General features: G+C 43.9%; 2 protein-coding genes across 5 annotated transcripts in view; one reads left to right on the forward strand and one right to left on the reverse strand.

Moving 5' to 3' along the window:
- DPY19L3 (dpy-19 like C-mannosyltransferase 3) overlaps nt 1-3893 on the forward strand; it is a 34823-nt gene extending 30930 nt beyond the window's left edge. For all 3 annotated transcript variants that reach the window (XM_064386698.1, XM_064386701.1, XM_064386700.1), the window contains exons 18-19: nt 258-416; nt 1020-3893. In XM_064386698.1, the coding sequence (XP_064242768.1) occupies nt 258-416; nt 1020-1181 (321 nt within the window). In that variant the 3' untranslated portion in view covers nt 1182-3893. The remainder of the gene's footprint in view (nt 1-257; nt 417-1019) is intronic.
- LOC135279361 (neural-cadherin-like) overlaps nt 1-21185 on the reverse strand; it is a 79938-nt gene that overhangs the window by 12416 nt on the left and 46337 nt on the right. Inside the window, exons 24-33 of one of the 2 annotated variants that reach the window (XM_064386693.1) lie at nt 21021-21148; nt 20379-20506; nt 18967-19090; nt 18246-18426; nt 17197-17363; nt 16233-16497; nt 13780-13960; nt 12589-12833; nt 10944-11098; nt 7649-8048 (exon numbers count right to left, since the gene is read on the reverse strand). In XM_064386693.1, the coding sequence (XP_064242763.1) occupies nt 7686-8048; nt 10944-11098; nt 12589-12833; nt 13780-13960; nt 16233-16497; nt 17197-17363; nt 18246-18426; nt 18967-19090; nt 20379-20506; nt 21021-21148 (1937 nt within the window). In that variant the 3' untranslated portion in view covers nt 7649-7685. Of the gene's footprint in view, nt 1-1703; nt 8049-10943; nt 11099-12588; nt 12834-13779; nt 13961-16232; nt 16498-17196; nt 17364-18245; nt 18427-18966; nt 19091-20378; nt 20507-21020; nt 21149-21185 lie in introns of those variants that run through there. The other variant, XM_064386692.1, reaches the window with a different exon arrangement.

The following is a 21185-nucleotide window of genomic DNA, read 5'->3' on the forward strand; positions in this document are numbered from 1 at the left end:
CCTTCTCTGGACTTGAGACATTCCCAAAGCCTGACAGCACCATCAGTGTTGTGTAGCCAGCAGCATCCATGCTATAACACACATCTCCACATGGAGATTTTCCTGAATAAAGCATTTATAGGTTGTTTCTGTAATATTTCAGCACATGGTTTCTCAGTCCCAGTTCTTTGTTTGGCTCAAGATAGAGGGCAGAGCAAAGAAAGCAGCAGTGGGTGGTGTTGTGGAGTGTGTTGGAGCTGAGTTCCCTTGTTGTGCAGATCTACCAGATCTATGCCAAGCGCTCTCCCGGTGACGTGCACGGCATCCTGCGCTCCTTTGGCACGGACTACGTGATCCTGGAGGACAGCATCTGCTACGAGAGGAGGCACAGCCGGGGCTGCCGCCTGCGCGACCTGCTCGATGTAGCCAACGGCCACGTGAGTGTGACAGATCAAGGAACAGAACACATTGCCTTGACTTGCTCTGAAACCCAGTTACTGGGAGCTGAGGTGGCTCAGCCTGTTTGCACTGTGGGAAGGAAAAGCTACTGGAGCCTTTAGACATTCTCAAAATGGCCAGATTAACACTGCTGGTGCTTAAGGGTATTTGAGAATAGAAAAGGTGGAATTTCAGCCTGGGCAGGATAAGTAATCGCTTCCTGACCAGCTCCAGGTTAGGAGCACACAAGCAGAGTTCCCTCCCAGGTGTAAATCACTTGAGAGCTTCAGTTCCCTGAGGCCTGGTTCTGTTACCACTCTGTGGCAGGGGAGATCTCGGGCACTGCTGGGGCTGAGCTGGAGCCAGAGCAGGCTGCACAAGCCCAGGCAGATACGGACCTCTGACAAAGCAACTTCATCCATTTAGAGACAATATTCTTACTGCTTTAAAGCTGTTTTCTTCCTCCCACTTGTTTCATACTGTGAACGAACCTGGCCAGCCTGACCCAGTGAGTGTATTGTGGAGGTTTTTATGAACTTGTTATTGCCTGGAACTGTGAATTGGCTAAAGAAATTTCACCCATCTGTTCCATTTCATTGCAGATCATGGATGGCTTGGGAGAGAATGAACCTGATTTGAAACCTTCATTGTATCCTCGCTTCTGTGAGGAGATTAAGAAAAACCTTCCTTCTTACACCATGCACTTCACCAGGGTGTTTCAGAACAAAACATTCCACGTTTACAAACTTGCCAAGCATAAATAACATTTCTAACCATGACTTCAAGTTCAGTATTTCACTGCTAGGACCACATTAGGAAATGCAGATGAAGTTTACAAACAGGTTACATTTGTAAGACATTTTACACCGATGTTTTTTTGTTTAATTACTGTGATTCTTTTTTTAGACAGTTTAATTTTGATAACATTATTGATGTTGCCAAAATTTTCATAAATTCATAAATAAATGCTAGCAGGGACCATTTTGATTTAAATTCTGACCCTCAGAATACTTAGGTTGTAATTGTTTTCCAGTTTCAATTGATTGGAAGACAAGGGCAGCAGCCTGTGAATCTGCTCAACAGTTCAGATTTTCCTCTCCAGTTACAGAAATTCAGTGAAAGCAGCCCATGCTGCTCCTGCCCTGAGTAAGCATTGCCTTTGTGAATCCTAAAAATAGTCACAAAATGAAGTTTTGTCTTACAGTCTGATGCTTTTTGACAGATCCTTGTGCTCTTTCAGTGCCTCTTTTTTGAATTTTTTGGGAATGTATGCGGCTATGAGTTTCCAATTTTGTGAGTATGATTGCAGAGTCAGTGAGTGCGGATTAAGCAAACAATTTTGAAGAAAAATAATCTTTGGTCCAGCATTTTTAGTGATCAGAAACAAACTGGTTTATAACATTAAGTATTTAATGATGGAGTGTTACGTATTTTTAGTGAGAAAAAAGGCTGGAGCATGCTTGATACATGTTGCATGTTTGTATCCTTGTAAAATGCTTAGAACAAACAAAAATCCAAATTTCTCAGTTTGGATTTTCAGAACACTTTTCTGTATATATTTTCTGAACTACAGGGGATCCTTTCTCTCCTCATGTGAATCCCACTAGGATAGCAAAATTGGACAAAAGCAAAACTCATCTCTAAAGCAGCAGGAAATCAGTATTTCAAATACATTCAGATAGCAGAGCTTTGTTTTGTATTATTTCAGACACAGAGCTCTATATTTTAGCACAAAATCACTGTGTCCTTGTTCTTTAGCCTAAAACAGAGACTAACAGTATTTTAAAATGATGTGGAAGATTAAGTGAAGCCAGACCTCAATGCTGAGAATTTTGTGATTTGTTTGTATCCTTTGTCTTTTTACCAGCCTGAACTTTGTGATTTGTATCAGATTTCTAAATGTTATGAAGGTACCACATGACTTTTGCCGTGTTTTTAGCACTGCTTTGGTTTTAGATTGAAATCAAAAATAAATTTGGAAGTCTCACAGTACTCTCCATCTTGAATTAGACATCCACTAGGCTCATTTGTTTGTTACAAAAAACAGAATTGTAATAATCAAGTGCCTCTAGGCCCAGGTTGAATTAACATTTGAACACCTATAAGACTGTTTGTGGCCTGTGCAAATAACTCAGTTATAGTAATTACCACTGCAATTAATTTCTAATGATGGGAAACTTAAAGTGCTACAGATAGCAAACTCCACATTTAATTTAATCAAGATGTGTAATGAGATTAGCTGTCACAACTGAGCTGGGCTCCAATTCCAAATGATTTAAGTGTTTTCCCTTTCAGTTGTTCCAAGGTAAATTACCAAAGAGATGGAGATGGTTATGTCACATGCTCAAACAATTTTATATTCAGTAAATACTCATTAAACAATGTTAACATCCTTTCTCTGTGGCACAGAAGGCTGTGCTGTAGCCAGGCTGTGTTAAATCACACACTGACAGGAGCTGGGCTGTTACACTGAGCAGCTCAAACTCCTGAGTAATTCTTAGCCTGTATCCTTTAATGAGGTTGGAGACCACTGCAGTTTAACATAATACAATAATAAAACATTTTAATCAGTATTAAAACTTTAATTAGGCCTGTAATGATGCATGGTTCTTGCTGCAAGCCTGGGTCAGTGAATCCCTCAGTGAGTGCTTTCAGTAACTGAAAACAAGCACACAAAAGGTAAAAGATGTCTGGGCTGTATGGCATGTTCTAGAATGCAACTGGATCTTTCTGGAAAGGTGCAGTGACTTTCCTTTGGTGGAGGGGAGGCATTCCCAGGCCCAGTGATAGCCTGTTTTCTTCAGAATTTACTTGTAGGTAACAGCTGAGACTAAGAAATCCTGACTGAAACAGTAATTATTTTTAAACAAACTTATTTCAACAATGCAGTTTCTAATCTTGCCAAAGGAGAAACTTAACATTTTCATAGAAACTACCAAGTGCAATCTGGTTTGTTTGGGGTTTTTTTGCACAGAAAGATGCATTATGAGAGATTATCAGGAAGGTTTAACACTAAGGGTTATTCCAGGGCCTGCAGTGCAGCATTCAGACACCAACCTGCTTCAAAGTGTAAATCCAGGGGCCAAGGGCCAAAAGCAGTTCCCAGCTCCGAGGGAGCAGCTCCTCCCTGCCCCTGCTGGAGAGGAGCCTGGGGGACAGGGGCTGCTCCTCCACTCCTGAGGTGCCCCAGCAGTGGCCATGGCAGGCACAGGCTCCTCCCGTGTGCTCCTTGGTGGCCACAAGGACTTCGTGCTGCATGTGATCAGTGGGATTGTGGTTTAAATTGCAGAGACAAAATGCTGTCAAGGAGCCAGGACTTTTTTAGGAGAGAAAAGCCTTTGAGATCCATAAGTGTATTTTAATTTCTTGTTTCAGTGTTCTGCTGGTGGGATCTAACATAGTTATTTTATAATATGTTGTTGTAAAGAGATGTAATGACTATTGTATACTAAATAAATTGTGTAATTTGAAAGTCACTTTTTTGCTCGTTTTTATGTTGGGATGGGCTGAGAAGGACCTGGTTTGGGAAGGAGCTTTGTTTCAGTCTATATGGAAAAAAGCAAAATATTCTTCACAAGCAAGTTTTGGCTTCTCAAGATCATTATATTGTGTATAGCACTAACTTTTGGAATCACCTTTGTGTTTTAACAGCTCACTGGGCTTCCTTTGTTAGAAGCTAAAGGAACCAGCCATGATTTTTATCAGTCATCACCCCATGCATGTCAACTCCAGTAAGGTCAGTAGGCTGAGGCAGTACACCCATTTAAATAAATATTATTTCTTTCTTTCTTAAGTATATTTTGTATATATATAAAATCATATAGCAAATGCTTTGCCCAGCAGGGATCTGCTTGTTTCCACGCTGTAGTTCAAGTTTAGTATTTTTGATGAACAGAAAGGTGCATTCTTTGGGAGTGAAGCAGCCCATTTCCAGGGCTCCATGAGCAGTAGGATGTCCTGATGTGACTCTTGTGGCCGGAGCTGCAGGATGTGCAGAGCTGGGGTTAAACTGCCCATGTGTAGGACTGGTCTGAAGGGGGCTGGGGGGAGTTTGTCACCAGCATTAATTAGATTAATGTAATTGATGGGGTGTGAGCCACACATGTTTTTGCATAGAGGGGATTCTGGGCTCCAGGGAACCTCCTCCTTTCAATCCCCAGCATTCTTGTAATTAAGAAAATGCTCAACTTTCTTCTGCCCATCTAATCCTGCTTTTTTACAGCCCTGTTTTCCCTCTTAAACCTGCAGGTCAGTAGGTCAGACCTAAGGACAATCAGCTTTCCTACGGCTTGGCTCCATGTTATGTACTTGGAATTTTATTTTAACAGGGGAAGACCACAAAGATTAATGTAGTTGACAGGCAGCCAGATTAAACACTAATATCCACATGATTATTTAAATTTCAGACCTTTACAAACATTTTATGCTAAATAAAATGTTCTTACTATATGTTTAAAGTCTGTAAAGAACATGGAAGAAGATTAATAAAAGTACTAGATTACTGCAAATCCCACTACCTAGGGACCCAGTGGGGTTTTTTATTCAGTATTTCTCCTTCCCCCCTGACCCAAAGGTTTCTGTGGAAAGCCAGCTGTTCTCCCTGGGAGCCATGGCAGTGCTGGGATAAGCCTTTCTGCAGAGGCACTGAAATATTTGTGTGTGCCTGTGCAAATGCAGAACAAGTGAGGATATGATTTCAGCAATAGCATAGTAATTAAAAGAGCAGCATGCAAATTACAACAGATAAATTAAGTGAACTAATTAGTTATCTCTGGAAAGAGGAAGAGTAGGCTTTAATAGGGCATGACAGCTGTAAATGAGTGTGTCCTATTACTGAGATTGTATCGACACAAGCTCGTGGAGGAGTTTGGAGAGGTTTCCTGCCCTTTGTTTCAGTCTGTATGTTCTGTACGAGGTGGGGCTCCCTGTCAGGGCAGAGGCAGCTCCGAGGCTCTGGGGGTGCTGTTTCCATGGCTGCCTACAGAGCAGGGCCACAGCTGAAAGGGGAAGGAAGCAGCAGCAGGGCAGCAACATTCAGAACAGCACTGAGACATCTGCACATCAGCTCTGTGTGACCCATGTTTGTCACCTTTAGGGTTCCTGGGCACCACTTGCTGTCACTCTCACCCAGGGACCAGTTCCTCAGGGATGGAGGAAGAGCTTTGATGAGGTCTCATTCCCCTGGGGAAACCCACAGTGGTTTTTGGGTGGGTAACTGGATCCTGAGCCCACCAGCAGAAGCTTTTCAGGCAGCACAGCACCCATGACACATCTGTGGAAGCTTCTGATCAAAGCTGAGAGAGAAATAATCCAACAGAGTCCACCCTTCAGTCATCCTTAAACACAAACAAGGCAGAGACACCCGGGACAGAAGGCTGGTTTATTATTTCTGTGGTGCCTGAGAGAGGCAGGACACTTCACAGGCAAATAAAGACAGTGTTGGCCCCAAGGAGCTTACAGGCTAAATTAAATTAAAACCAGCCAAAGCACCAGCATGTCCATTGCTAGGGGAAGAACACAGGGTATGCAGACAAAATTATTGCTGTTTCATGAAGGAATAGATTTTTGTGCACAATATATATTTAGTTCATTTTCCATACCCTGTTTGTGACAGCTGAGATGGTGGAATACAGAAGCTGGCAGACTGGACTGGTGAACACTGCAAGATGTTTCAGCCAAGGTTTCCTCCCAGGAAAATAAATGTGTCAGTAAAATTACAAAATCACTCCGTACTGTGTGTGAACCAAAACCATTGGGTGTGAGTAAAAACTGGATTAAGGTTTTCCAGAGGACAATGCCCACCACCTGCAGTGTGTAACAGTGCTTAATGGTGCACTCAGGGTCTTCCAGAGTGGCACAAGTGCACATGAGAACAAGGTGCTGTGTGAACATTTCTCATTTGGGAAACATGCAAACTGAGCTGGCCTGCAGACAGCATTCACCTACTTATGGGTTTTAACAGATGCATAAAAATCAAAGCCAGACCTCCCAAAACAAGCTACTGAGCAAAGCAGTTTCAGTGTCTGCCACAATACATTGTTTCATGCTTTGTTTTAATGAAACATTATTAGAAACTAGGATGTATTAATATTATTAGCTCATAATATATAATGTACATATTACATATAGTTTACATATTACAGTAGATGTAATTTACATATGATACATAGAAGAAACAGCACAACTTAAGATTTAGGGTTTGCTGCATTGTACTCCATTTATCTGTACAAGTGGTCTCAAAAAAAATCAAAATTAATTTAGTGGCACCTTTTCTCTTCCAAATATTGTCAAGTTTAAGAAAAATCCAGCATAGTAGCTGGACATTAAATGGTTTCAAAAAGGGACTGATTAATTTAGAGCATTATATTCCACCCCCTGCTACTGCTGTTAGTTTTCCCTGTTTCTCTGTCCCCAGATATGTCCTGCAATGATTCTATCAAAGGAGATTTAACAAAACATGAGGGACACAGTTGTAGATGCAAATGGCACAATTCAGGCTGCTTTAGGCTCAGTTTAGCAGTTCATTAGGAATGAGAGATTGTGATGTACTGTGGTGTTTGCTACTGAAATCTTGACCAGCACCCTTTGAGGCATGTAGCCAGCACACCTGGCCTTTTCCTTAGGAAAATTATGTAAGCAGCTGGGTTCATGTGTTACGCCTAAATTCAGTTTCTGTCCTTGTATGGCAGCATAAAGGGATTTCAGCACAGTATAAGTGAAGTTCCCGTTCATCCTTCTGCTTCTTTCCTTTTCCTGTACCCCTGGACTGGCACCTGCACTGTGAGCAGTGAGCAGGGCTGTCACTGGGCACTGTGAAAAATGAGAGGGATGTAATACACCGCGGACTTCATTACATGAGAAAAGCACAGGGTGTTTTTTTCTTCAAATAACTCAAAGCACCAGAAAGAGCACATCCAGCATGCTTCCCTCAGCTCCAGCACACCTCAGGCTATGTGCACTGGATCCCTCAAGAGTCCTGCATGACTTCAGTGATAAAAAAGACCTGTACTTCTTAACCACACTATGTGAATGGCTGCATACCCCAGATTCTCTCTTTATTCCTCCCAGTAGGTTTATATACCAAAATGCAGATGTCCAGCATGTCCCAAGGTGAACTCCCCCACCTTTGCTGCCCAATGCGCCTTAGCGGGAATCTGAATCCCTGTTGAAACAAGGAAAAAAGGCCGGGTGGGGGTAAAACAGAGCAGGAGAATAAAAAACCGCGCCTCACCTTTGCCTCCAGAACTGCAAAGAGCAGCCTCGGGGAGCTACAGGTCCCCTGCCTCTCTGTGCGAGTACAGCTCCCTCAGTTTCTCGAACTTGGGTCCCCACTCGTGGATGTCCTCGCAGGCGCTGCCGCCCAGCCCCGCGGAGCTGAGGGAGCTGAGGGAGCTGAGGCTGCCGGCGCTGGAGCCGGCGCCCTCGGTGCAGAAGACGCGCAGCTGGTCCTGCGGCGGGCCCGGGCCGCGGCGCTCGGCCTCCCTCAGCAGCGCGGGCAGCGCCCGGCCCAGCGCCGCGCCCCGCGCCCTCACGGCGGCCTGCCGCGGGGCCGCGGGCTCCCTCCTCCGCTGCAGCGAGTAGGCCGGGCTGCCCTGCAGGGACACCTGCAGCTCTGCCATGTTGTAGGCGTCCTGCAGGGAGAAATCGGGCACAGCGCATTAATACTCCCTGTAGGTCCCACAGGTTCGTGTTCTGGCGGGAGTAAAGAAGGAGTGATGGCGAGTCAGTCTGTCTGCTGTGAGCACCTGAAGGGTTGGGTGTTCTGCCAGCTCTGCCGCCTGCAGTGCACCTGAGAAAGCCTGAGGAACACCTGTGCACTCTGCACTGCTGCAGTCAGGGTCAGAATCAAGTCTGAGCTCATCCAAAAGCTAAATAAACCTGACAGGAACACCCCAGCTTTTGTTCTAAAATTCAGATTTAAAGTGTCTTATGACTGGACACTGATCCCACAAGTATGGCAGAAGACAGAAGAAAGGGAATTCACAAACAGCGTGTTAAAGAAATCTTTCTGCAGTAGTAGTTCACAAATGTACTGTGATTTCTGATACAATTTTACCAGTCTCTGGAATGATGCCTAATTATGTTGCATGGCAGTGGCACAACTGCAAAAGCCAAAAACCACTTACTCCCAAAAAAGTCACTAATTCCAGCTCAGCCACAGTAAATGCTGTCTGGGAACTGTGCCACAAGCTCTGGCACAAAGGTGCCAATGCCAACAGTATTCAGTGATCAGAATCTTTGTGCCACCTGCAATGAAGAAGTCCTGTCCCCCGGCATCCTTCGCCTCCCTACAACCCAAAGGTTGCTTCCCTTGTCTGATTTACAGGCCAAACTAGAATGCAGACAGGTGGAGGGAGACAGAATTCATTAGAGCAAACAAATAATTATTTGTTTTGCTAATACTGTTCATGGTAACAGGAGCCATCAGTGACAGAGGTGTGCAATCAGCACTTCCCCAAAGATTTCTTTAGCTGTCCAGCATGTGGCACTGTGCATGACCATGTTGTAAGAGATTAACCAAGGTAATCTCAGTGAGTTTTGCTGAATTTCCCCTGGAGGCTGAGAACAATTTAAATTCTCCCCACCTGCAATCAAGAAGCTGCCTAAGTGGCAGGATGGGGTTTAGGACCTGCTTATGCCCATTCCTCCACAGACTTGGGAGTGCTGGTGACAACACCGAGACCTGCAGCCCAGATCCCTGCCTTAGGCACATCCTAAGTTAGTGCAAGCCCCAGTCCAGCCCCACTCTGAGCAGGGAGACCAGGAGAATCCATGACATGGAGCAACTTTTCATTGTGCACAAGTTAAATGGGAGTTGTTCTAATACAGACTTGAGGATCATCCCTTCACTGAACTGTGTGATGATAAAAGCATCCTTCACTGCTACTAATTGTTCATTAAAATTACACATTTCTTCTGATAATAAACCCTTCTTGGCTGGCCATCCGGCCAAGCCCTCAACTCGAGCCCTGCCTCTGGGTCCAGAGCTGGCTTTTAACAACATCTGGTGGTCAGCTGAGTTCAGTGTATAATCAACAATGCACTGACCTCCTGCAATTTTTATGAGCTCCTAATTTCAATGGGGGAAAATTTTATTTCAGATGCAGAAACTCCTTCATATGACAACCCCTTGTCCTCATAGCCCTACCATCCACAAACCCTACAAAAATGAAACTCTCTTATCCAAGCAGCCTCATGGTGCTTTTGTTGAGGTAACATTAGAACACAACTGAGGTGGTGTAATTCTAGGTATTTTGGGCACTGGTTTGTTTGTTTGGGTTTTTTAAATCTAGAAAAAACAACTAGGTTTTAGCTTAAAAAGTTTCAGCTGCAATCCCAGCAACTGTTAAATCTGAATAATTACACAGAACCCAGAGAGGCTTCACTCCCAGCACTGTTTCTTCAGGCAGAGTAATAACCTCAGATGGAGGTCATCAAGTCACTAATGTGGTTCCACTGTTTAAAATAAGGAGTGCATTTTAAGAACTCTCCAAAAGTAATTAAACATGTCATACAGTAACTGTAGATTTCCTCAAAGAGACCTTCTGGGTGTAAAATTGCAAAATATTGCAGAGGAAGTTAATCTGATTAAGGAAAACAGGCTTTATAGCTGTCTATGTTATCACATGGGAAATGTCTGTGTTTATTACATTCCCACTAATTCACCAAGAAAACAAGTATACTCTACAAGTAAGAATATTTTTAAATCACTGGCAATTTTTGGCCTTCACACTGGTACCATGACTATTATTACCTCTGCAGAGTCACACCACCCCTTGAATCCATGAAATGAACAGTTAGCAATGACATTTCTTACCTTTTATAAACATAGAAAGCATCTATAGGTCAATAAATAATCTATTAAGAGTACTTGTTTATAACATTCACTGTTTTCCTTCAAAGCTCTGCCTTTCACTGACACATGAAAACCTTAGAACAGCCAGCAGGAATGTTAATAATACCTGCTTTGGGTATAATCTGCTCTACTCTAAGTATAAACAGCTTGTGTTCAGTGGTGTACTTATCTCCAAAACACAAAAATGCCAAAGGGTTCTTCCACAAGCACCACATGCTCCAGGGCCTCAGAGGAGCCAATTCAGCACCTCCCCTTCCCAACAAGGGAGGTGTGAACACCTGCTGCTGGGAGCAGTCTCTGGAAAAGCTTGGCCATGAGCAACAGTCACACCAGGCTCTTCCAAGCCCTTGGAGCTCCAGCAGAAATGAGCCCTGAGAACCTCAGTGTCTCCTGAGCCCCAAAACCAAACCCAGCAGCTGTTCCCTACTGCTAAACTCGCCCTACAGGCTCCTATCAACATGCACTCAGGAGCACTGGCTTTAAGACAAATTAAAAATGTATAAGCACTTATCTGAGCTTAGGAAACATGCACCCTCATCCAAATAATTCATTTGCTAATTGCAGGGCTGAATCAGCAGAACGAAGACTGAGGACAAAGCACAAAATGCATTTTCCTCAGCCTGGTGAGGCACCAGTCCCCTCTTAATTGTAACATAACAGTGATCCTTACTTCATCTTGCTCCCCACCCCCTTCTTCATTGTAGTTGAGGATGTTTTCCCTGATGTCCTCCAGGTCCTCGGGATGAGCAGACCCGTGGTAAACGCCTCCGTGCAGACCCTTGCGCGACTTCCAGTGAGCCCAGAGGAAGGCGGCGCTGAGCAGAGCTGTGGGGACAGGAGCAGAGCTCAGGTGATGCAGGCACCAGTGGACCCCAGTGCACAGCAGGGCCAGCACGCCTGCACTCCGGGCTTCCCAGCAAATGTCTGGGCTCTGCACTGTCCAGTGTGGTGAACATCGAACACAGAAGAAGCTCTTAAAGAGCGTTTTGCAACACCCTTTAAAGCCCAGCTCAAAGTTGGTTAAAGACCAAGTGGTGTCTCTGACCTGTCTCCGTCCTGTGTGGAGTTGAACTTTGTCACAGAAAATGCATTACAGAGGGGGACAAAGAAGAAATAACATGTTGACAGTAACAGACACAATTACACACAAATGAAACACAAGAAGACACAAGACAAAAGAGGAAATTACTTTTAGATTATTTACTAGAAAACAGGAATGAGGCACATTTTGCCTTAGCATTCATTAATTTAAACCCTTTTCTTAAATGCTGAAGTGCATTTACACAACTGACAAGCTTCAACATCAGATACTGAACATTCTGTAAATAGAGACTTGTGTATCACTGTGCTACCAACTCTATAAAAATCGATAAAACTCAGAGTAAGACCTCAAAGCATTGAGTGCCATAAATTAACAGTGCAGTGAAATAAATAAACTAGAATCTCTTACAGAATATCTACATGGCAGCAGATTTATGGAGAAGCATCTAAATGACCTTGGGACTGAAACTGGGATACAAAGAGGTCATGCCCTGCACTCCTCTAACATAAAGAGCTACTATCAACCTCAGCTGTCTGGGATTCCAAGAGCTGTGATACCACTTAGCTTCCCACAAATTTGCTGCTCATGTTTGCATGGCAAACATAGTATCTAGCAGAGTTGGGGAAAACTATGGTATTTCCATACTCTTACTATGACTTCTGAACAAAACTGCCTTAAGAAAAATCCTATGTCTTTATTCAGACAAACTTCCATAACATTTGAATAAACAAAAAAGACTCCAAGATGTGATCCTTCCTCACGAGTAACATCCTTCTGGTTTTCCTCTTTAGATCCAATACCTAAGGGCTGAGGAAGACAAAATCAGCTGCTTAGGAGCTGGGACACAACTGGCAAGATGCAAAGTCTCCTCCTGCCTGATCAGTGTATTCCTATCAGCCAGGAAGTTTCAACTAGACTGAAAAATCTGTTTCATACTCAGCAGTATTTTAAACAATGCTTATCTGGTAGCAATTTCAACTCTTGCTGTTCAGTTGCATTTGCTTCCAATTATGCATCTGAACAGTTCCTCAGCAATGACGTGAAAATGTGAAGAAAACAAAACTGCAGAGACCTTCCATAGCTCACACATGTTGATTCACAGCGATGGATGCACAGAGGGATGGGAAATCAGTGATGGGACCACGGCAAAGGAACGAAGGCAGAGCTGGCCCTCCCTCGGGAGCTTTCGGCAGGAGATGAGGCGATGGCTGCCCAGGACAGGTGGACACGTGCGCTCACCACAGGTAATACAAGACGTAGTTGCCGTAGCTACCTAGGAGTGCCAGGAAGCAGACGCAGATGGCGAAGAGGGAGGTGAAGCTGAGGCCCGTGTCCTTGTGGAAGATGGCCAGGGTGATCTCGCAGTGGCGCCCGGCGTAGCCGTCGGGGCAGTGGCACTGGAAGCTGCTGGGGGACAGGGACACGCAGGTGCCGTAGTTGCAGGGCTGCTCGGCGCACGCCGTGTGCACGCACTGCCGGCCTGAGGCGTTCTCCAGGATCATGTGTCCTGCAGGGCAGCTGCACACACCAGGCAGAATGGCACGTTAGGCTGGGAGAAAACAGCCGTGACAGGCAGCACTGAAGACTTTAAAACACACTTTGGTGACACTTTTTGCACGGTTTCCGAAGCAGTTACTGGGAGTTACATGAGATCATGACAGGTTATAGCCTGTCCCGAGGCAGCCATAGCATGAGCTCCACAACTTCAGACCCTTATGTCTGGGGCTTTCAGAACTCAGGTATTTCCACTGCCTTCTGCAAGATTATCCTTGTGACAACCTGCTGGGTTGCCCTCTGCAGTTCTGGCTAGCCAGGACAAGCTGTGCTATGTTCTTTGAGTTTCCAGAGTTAGAGACTCCATTTATGTGGACAGTGCCAGTTAGGACAGTGTGCAAACATTAAGGTGTGTGTAAATAAAGTGTTCATTTGCACAGCACAACCAACAGGAATTAGTGTTGTCCTGACCCCAGACACAAGCATAGGAAACGGAGCTCAATAGAGTGGTGTTTCTAAAGCAGCTTGAGGAGGATGGGAGGGAGCAGAGGCAACAGCCTGGGGCACTGCAAGAAATCAAATCCTCACAAGAGAAAGCATTGACACTGCACAGCAAACAAGCTTCACAGTACAGCCAGGGAACTGTGCCACTCCAGCTCACACACCCTCCCGTGCTGGTTCCAGGGTTTACAAGCATTCTGGATTTGCTGCTGCTCTTTAAATGTTTTCCACTAGACAGGCAGCTGAACTTGCTCCACAATCCCTGGAGCCAGGCTATTTACATCAGCTGTGGTGGTGTCTCTAAGGACACAGTAAGCTGCTCCCTGTGCAGGTGTTCAGCTTTGTGTGCCACTGAGGTTCCAGGGATTTGATGAGATTGCCCAGTGCCAGCCTTCAAGCTGAACACTTCAACATCCACCCCTTCCCACCTCATTCTGAAGGGTTTTGTGCTTCTATTTCCACCAATTACCTGCATTCATGCATCATCCACAAATCAATACAAATAAATTCTTGGTTGCAAGGGTTATTCCTACAGGCCTCTGAAGAACAGCCTTCTTTGATGCCTTGGGCACTCAGTACTGACACCAGCTCCTTCCCATGAGTGTCCAGAGGGATTCTGTAGTTGTTAAATCTGACATCCTTCATACATCCTACAGCAAGGTACAAAGAAACAGTTTTAAAAACTATTCAGCAAGAATCATTTGAAGCAGTTATAAGATTTGGCAGTTTGTGCTTAACAAAGGACACAGGCTATTAAAGTTTAAATCCAGGACTGAATTCACTTAAACTCTCATAGCATTGTCCTTCATTTTTGAACTGAATTTGCTGAAGTTCTAGATCAAGATTCCCAGTGGTTTCCACAAGAATCAAGTGCTACTGCAGGTCTGTGCTGGTTTTGGCTGGGACAGACTTAATTCTCTTTGCAGGGGCTGTGTAGGGCTGTGTTTGGATCTGTGCTGAACACAGGGTTGATAACATGGAGCTGATTCTGTCATTGCTGAGCAGGGCTCACAGAGCCCAGGCCTTTCCTGCTTTTTGTGGGGCCATGCTGGGGAGGGGCTGGGGCTGCCTGGGAGCCTTGGAAGGGACACAGCCAGGACAGGGGACCCCAGCTGACCCAGGGGATGCTCCAGACCACAGGGGATCATGCTCAGGATTTGCACTGAGGGGAAGGAGGAGGAGGGGAGATGTTTGGAGAGGTGTTTGCCATCCCAGGCACCCATTGCACGGGATGTGGCCCTGCTCTCCTGAGGTGAGAACACCTGCCTGTCCCTGGGAAGCAGGGAATTCATCCCATGTTTGCTGTGCTTGTGTGTATGGCTTTTGCTTTCCCTATTCAACTGTCTTCATCTCAACCCAGGGCTTTTCCAGCTTTTACCCTCATGAATCCCTCCCTGATCCCACTGCTGGGGAGTGAGTGAGAGGCTTTGAGGGGCTGGGGAAGGGCTGGGGTTAAACCATGACAGGGCCTCTATTCCCCCTAATGTAGTCAGTGGAATATGTACCCCTCCACTGTGATTTCCATAGAGAAGTCCAAATATTGTGGAGAATCTGTTACATATGGATAACCTGTTCTGTTCTTCAATGTACCAGTAAAAGTTGTTTGGCTGATTTTAAATTGTAGCTTATGGTTTACCTTTATAGTATGAAGAGCAAACCACAAATAACAGTGAGAGAGTCTTCAATCAGGGATAGAAAATGTGTACTGAAGATGGGTGACATTAACTTTGTATGCACGAGATGCCTCAGCATGAAAACATATACTTTGATTAATTAAGTACATTTTATGACTTTGAAGTCCTTAAAGTTTCAGCTTCTTAGCAGCAACATTAATAGTCCTAATTAAAATGATCTTCATGCAACCATTTGACTTCTTTATTTACTTAAAAACAAACACTACTACTCCCATAAATAAAAAATTCAAAATATGCTCCCTAATTCATATAATAAACTTTATTTATTGGAATACTTCTAGTAAAGCAATAGAAAACAATCTTTTTCTAAATAATTTGTGGTACACTTAAGTTGTAAATTATTACTCTATTTAATTTCTCTCCAGGCACTTTTGTATTACTCGCTGAAGTACTTTTGCCTGGTGAAAAGATGACCAGCTTGCTTTGAATGGATTAACTAGGACCTAGATAAAGAGGTGAAGGGCATGGGAGAGAGGTGACCTACAGACACCAGGCAGGTTTAACCAGCAGTGATGTGTGTTCCTTAGCAATAAAAGCTGATTTGCTTTACTCACACTGTGGGTTTAGGCAAAGGCTAAATTTCCAGCTGAGCTCAGAGTAAAGAGCTGCCATGGATATCCCAAACTTCCTTTGTGGAACTACTCAATTTCCAGGCTGGAAACTGATTTGCTTTTAACACACACCGTGACCTTATCCACTCAGTTGCTAAAAATTCAGATTTTTAGCTCTAATTCAATAAACCATTTCTAATTTTAGTTAATGCTTTGACTGAGTGTAAAATCCAGTAATAGTGAGGTAATAAACCAGGGTTTGGTGGGTACTATGCAATGCACATAGAAAATGGAAAAAATTCCTTTCAGCATAGAAACAGATGTGTTTGGGAGGGAAGGAGAGCTGCCAAATGGAGTGGACAGAACCATGCACTGAAGCAGCTCTGCCTATCTAAGGCAGGGAGCCACGCACAGTCTATCTGGGAGAAGCTTCTGGAGCTCCAGGTACCAACTCTGCAGCCAAGGCAAGAGGTGACCATCATTGTTCCAGGTCCAAGTGTATTTGCAGGCAATTCCCTGCTGTACCTTCTGGTCAGAACAGCTTATCCACCCCTGTTGCAAAATGTCATGCAGGCAATCTGTGTAATTTGGGCTCTACATAAACAAGAAAGTTTCCTGCACTATTTTTTTTATTTTTACAGGTCCATATTATGAACAGTGAGATGAAGAATTCCTACCTTGAAAACTCCTGTTTTGACTGAATGGGTAGGTGTTTCCAAGGACCAAGCTGCTGGGGTCAATGACAATCTCTTTGTATATTCCTGCTGCTTTTGTAATCTCTCTCTTCCCACCTCCTTCATAAAGGCGAAGAGTAAATTCATTTTCATTTCTCTCCAGTGTGATGTGATGCCATTCACCATTATCAATGTGGTAGGAGGGAAGGCTTACAGAATAGTTTCCATCACCCAGATTGTATGAGACCACTAAGAGTCCCTGAACAACCTTATGGATAATTAACAAATAGCAAGAAAGAAAAGCAAAGTCATTGCCTGCATTTTGTATTGACCTGTAACTTCAATCTTAAAGCATTTGTTTAAATTTAGGGTATGTTTGCACTGCACATTTAGCTGTATTATAAAAATACTGCAGGTGCTACTGAATTAGGCAACCTAAATGTGGCAGCAATATACTCATAGTAGTATCTAAGTCACCTTAGGAGTAATTTTACCCTGATCTCTCTTGCACAAATTTATGGGGTTCTTCTGATAGTTGAGAGTCTGGTGTATCACAGCTACAGTGCCAGCTCAAACCAGCGTGGCTGAAGAGGTGACTTGTTCAGTGATGTGTATAAAATGAGAAGGTTGTCACTCTGAGAGCCTGACATCATTAGAACTGCCACGGGCACCTTGCTTGGCAGAGTCTGAACTACACAGAACTGGCCACATGTTCAAAAGAACACCAGGAACACACCCTATTCATCCTATTCTGTATAGAACCTGTATTTCTCTGCAACTGGCACTGAAACCCAATGGCATACCAGAGCTGAGTGATCAATATCTCAAGTAAAGGATCAGATGTATCTACCCATCAAACAAATTCCAGACTCTTGGTGCTCAGCATTAGGCTGTTGCTCTGTTTCCATCTCTTGAGCGAGTGTTTCTCAGAGCTGTGTGCGGCTCTGTGTGTGAGTGGTGGCCTCACCTGCAGGGTGATGTGCTCGTCCCTGGCGCGGGACAGCACGGAGGCGATGACGCCGTGGGGCTGCCGCGTGCGCACCAGGGCCTGCAGCCGCGTCCTGCGCGCCGACACGCTCACCGGCAGCTGGTAGCGGATGTGGCTGCCTGCCTCAAACCTGTACTCCTTGGCCACTGCAGGGGAGAGAAACCTTTAAACCATCTCCTGAGGAGAGGGAAACCTTGTTATTGCCCTTAATGTCATAGTAAGTGTTGAAAGAAAAAGGAAATAATTGCGATGCACAGCATGGATCTGTGAGACAATGTATGTCCTTTGGGACATACTCCTGTACTTATTTTACTTATTTCCACAGCTTCTCCAGTCACTCTCACACTTCATTTTCCTGTGTAAAGAGGTGTTCTCCCACCCAACTTGATCCTGCTAATGCTCCTCCTTACAATGCTCACATGGGGTGACAGCAGGGAAGCAGCACCTTTGACCAAGACAAGAGACTGAGGATCAAGTACCACAATCAAATTTCACAACCTGCTATTTTATAACTGTTGTTCTGCTGCAAACTTTGCCTCCATGAGAGCAAAAAATCCTACTGTTCCCAAAGCATAGCTCCTTAAGCCAGCAGAGTCTCTTCCTGACACCAGTGGAGCAATGATTTCTAATTCCAGTTGCATGGTTCTAATTCTTCACAGAAAGTGGTACTGGCACACTCATACTTTTTAGGTTATTAGATATTTCTGAAAGTGTAAACAGATGCAAATCAAACAACTGTAATAAAATAAAATACTTTTTTCACATTTTTTTTGTCATGCAGCCATGTAATCATACAGTCATTGCACAAACACCCTCAGGATTAAAGAAATGATCCTGTACTGAGAAAGTAATTTCTCAAAGGGAATTAGAAAACAAATTGTTAACAATCACAGGCAACGACACTGCAACATGACTTTACATAATGTAATATAAAACCACCTCAACAATCATTACCTGCAAATATTTGAAGTTTCCTGTAGTGTAAAATTTAGCAGCCTACACAAATGAAACAGAAAAGCAGGGTTCACCTTTATCACATCGATAGCCGTGGTAGCCTGGCAAGCAGTGACATGCAAAGGAGCCCCAGTCCCCAAGGCACCGCCCATGGGCACCACAGGAGGAAGATCCCATGGTCTCACAGCTGCCATCCGTCAGCGTGCAGCCAGGGAAGCTGTTCAGGGACTCTGCAGGAGACTGAAGGTCGTATACCTTCAAGAGACAATTCAGGACACAAAAATATTATTTGAGAAACATATTTCACTTTTAAACAGAAATAGCTGCACCACTTCACTGTGTGTTCCTCATCTGCATTGCTTAAGTTTGCTTTTTGACATTCAGACTTCAGCTGATTTTATCAAGAGCATGTTTTGCCTTTGAATAAAGTCAACTGACTACAAAAACAAAAAAACCCCTAATACTTCCTAACAAAGCAGACAGCTGGCATAAATATACCGTTATACAATTGCCATTCAGAAGTTCCCTGAATGCAGAAAGAAGCTTGGAAAACAGCTGCATGAAACAGGGGATAAGCAAACAGTTTCTGCCTCATTAATACATCTCCTTCTATCTTTTCAAGGTACTTATTCTAATTATCACAGAAAAACACAGAATTTTCTTATATTTTACACTGATGCATGTGAACATTGAATGCACTGATGGAAGCAGAAGTTTCGTGTATAATATGAATCTCCCAAAAGTTGAATAAAGAAGTTTTCTTCTCTGCTAAAGCAAACATTACTCTGCTCTTACCTGAGTATCCAAGATGAAATTGCGCAAGCAGCCAGAAAAATGTTTGTGTAGCAATTGTGGGTAGGAGTATGGTATGGACTCTTTCACACCACCCAGCTGGAGAACATGGTTCACATTCAAATACCTTGAAAAATCACATCAATAATAAAAATAGATGTGCATCTACCTTTAAACATAGATGTATAAATAAATAAATACACTGCTTTTCCAAACATAACATAACAGTAGAATGCAACTACTTAATCTTCTCTCTCTGAAATAAAACCCTTTAAAATAAAGGATATTTTTTAAAACATGACAGTGAAACTGGCTGAACTTTTAACTGTGGGACACTTACCTTTTGGGTATGTTTGCATCCAAGTCAGAAACAGCTGTGATATTCTAGACACCATATTCTCCTTCAAGTGCTCTGTGTGTGTGCACAGACATGCTATGCTGTAGGAATACTACAAAAAAGGCTGTTCTGTGTACGACAAAACTCAGAAATCGAAAAGCTGGGTTCATGTGGTCTGAAAGGCCACGATAAACAGGTCCAAGCTCTGCACTATCTCCCAATCATCTCTCCAGGCCAAAGAACTCCATGCATTTTAGTCCTCATACTTTCTTTTTCCCAGAGTTATCAATTAATTTATTTTGTTTTCATTTGTCCTTATATTTTTCCCTTTCTTTGTGCTCCTTTCATGACCAGGAGAGCTCCCGGCAGCTGTGGACAAGGCTTAATCCCAATGCTCATCAGAATACTTGCTTGGACTATCTATTCCACAGCTGAACTATCTTTGATAGTACAAAGGTTTCCTTAAAATATAACCTGAATATTCCTCACTGTAACTTTAGACCCTGTACAGAAGAGATTGTCTAAATCCTCTTTGCACCATTCTTTTGTACGCACTGAGACTTATCATCTCGCTCCTTAGTTTTCCCTTCTTTCTGTTAACTGACCTCAATTCCTTCATTCTTGATTCTTACTCTCAGGGCGAGCTGATTAGTCATTGCTCTTCTCTGGACTGTACCCAGCTGCTCCTTGTGCACCCTGCTCTGTGGGGCACCAACTGCACCCAGGACTGTGATGTCAAGTGGCCTGAATTCGTAAGGTTTTAAGGAGTAGGCTCACAGAGACTTGATAAACAGAGAGAAATCCTACGGGTGAAGGATGGTACACAGGGCCCACAAAAGCTCCAATAATAGCCACAGAGTTTTGGGGTTGTCAATTAGTAGTGCAACACTACTCAGTGGAAGACCGGTTCCTTAAAATTTTTTTAGTTCTTTGATGTCCAGGCTTGGTCTAGAAGGTCTGAGAAAAGAGGAAATGCTTTTTATGCTCCTAGCCATCAATAACTCTGCTTCAGTCTAACAGGTCAAATGTTCACAGGCCTTAGAATGAAGTGCCTGTCAGGGAGCCTCCAGGAATGTACCTTGCTCTCCGTGGAGCCGACCCCCGGAGTTCGCAGTTGGTGCGATCTTCGGCGGACAGCCAGCGGCCAACGCCTTCGATCTCGGAGAGCGCGGCAGCGCTGCACTGATCCAGGGTGAAGCGGACAGCCTGTGCACGACACACACACTGAGCTGGCCTGCTGCACCACACCTCAGCTTCCACTTCCTGCACACTAGCGTCCAAAATGGGCTGGGGTGTTCCCTGTTCTGTTCATCTTGCAAAAACCAGTAGAGCCAAAATGGAACCATTCAGCAAAAGCAGGGACTCCTCAACTTTATTTGTGCTTATGAGTATTTTAACCACTTATACAAGACCTGTAACTGCATTTGCAAGTAAATAAATATCTGCTTTTTTGTCCATAAATAATGGATTCCAGTGGCCACATTCTATACGTGCTTAGAAAAGGTAAAGATAACAGAATATGGATTACAGCATCACTGGATGTGGAATTCACAATGAGGTTGTCCCAAAATTTCTATTACTCATCAAATCTACACGAGCAGTTAGGACAATACCTATTGTCTGTTCTTTATTGAAAGGCTGTTCTTTCTATCCTCCTGTATCTGCACAGGGAAATATTTTTAGAAATATTAATATCCTGATGTGAAAAAAAATAACTGACCTGACCATTGGTTCTGACTTCCAGTCGATGCCACTTCTTGTCTGCTACATTCAGATGACTTGGAAACTGCAGCACCACAGAACCTGAGCCATGGCTCATCTTCAGCACAGGAACACCACTAGAGAGTTCTAATACAACATGAAAGAGAAATTAAATTCAGCTACA

Source organism: Passer domesticus, chromosome 12 (assembly GCF_036417665.1).
Source record: "Passer domesticus isolate bPasDom1 chromosome 12, bPasDom1.hap1, whole genome shotgun sequence".
Classification (NCBI taxonomy): domain Eukaryota; kingdom Metazoa; phylum Chordata; class Aves; order Passeriformes; family Passeridae; genus Passer; species Passer domesticus.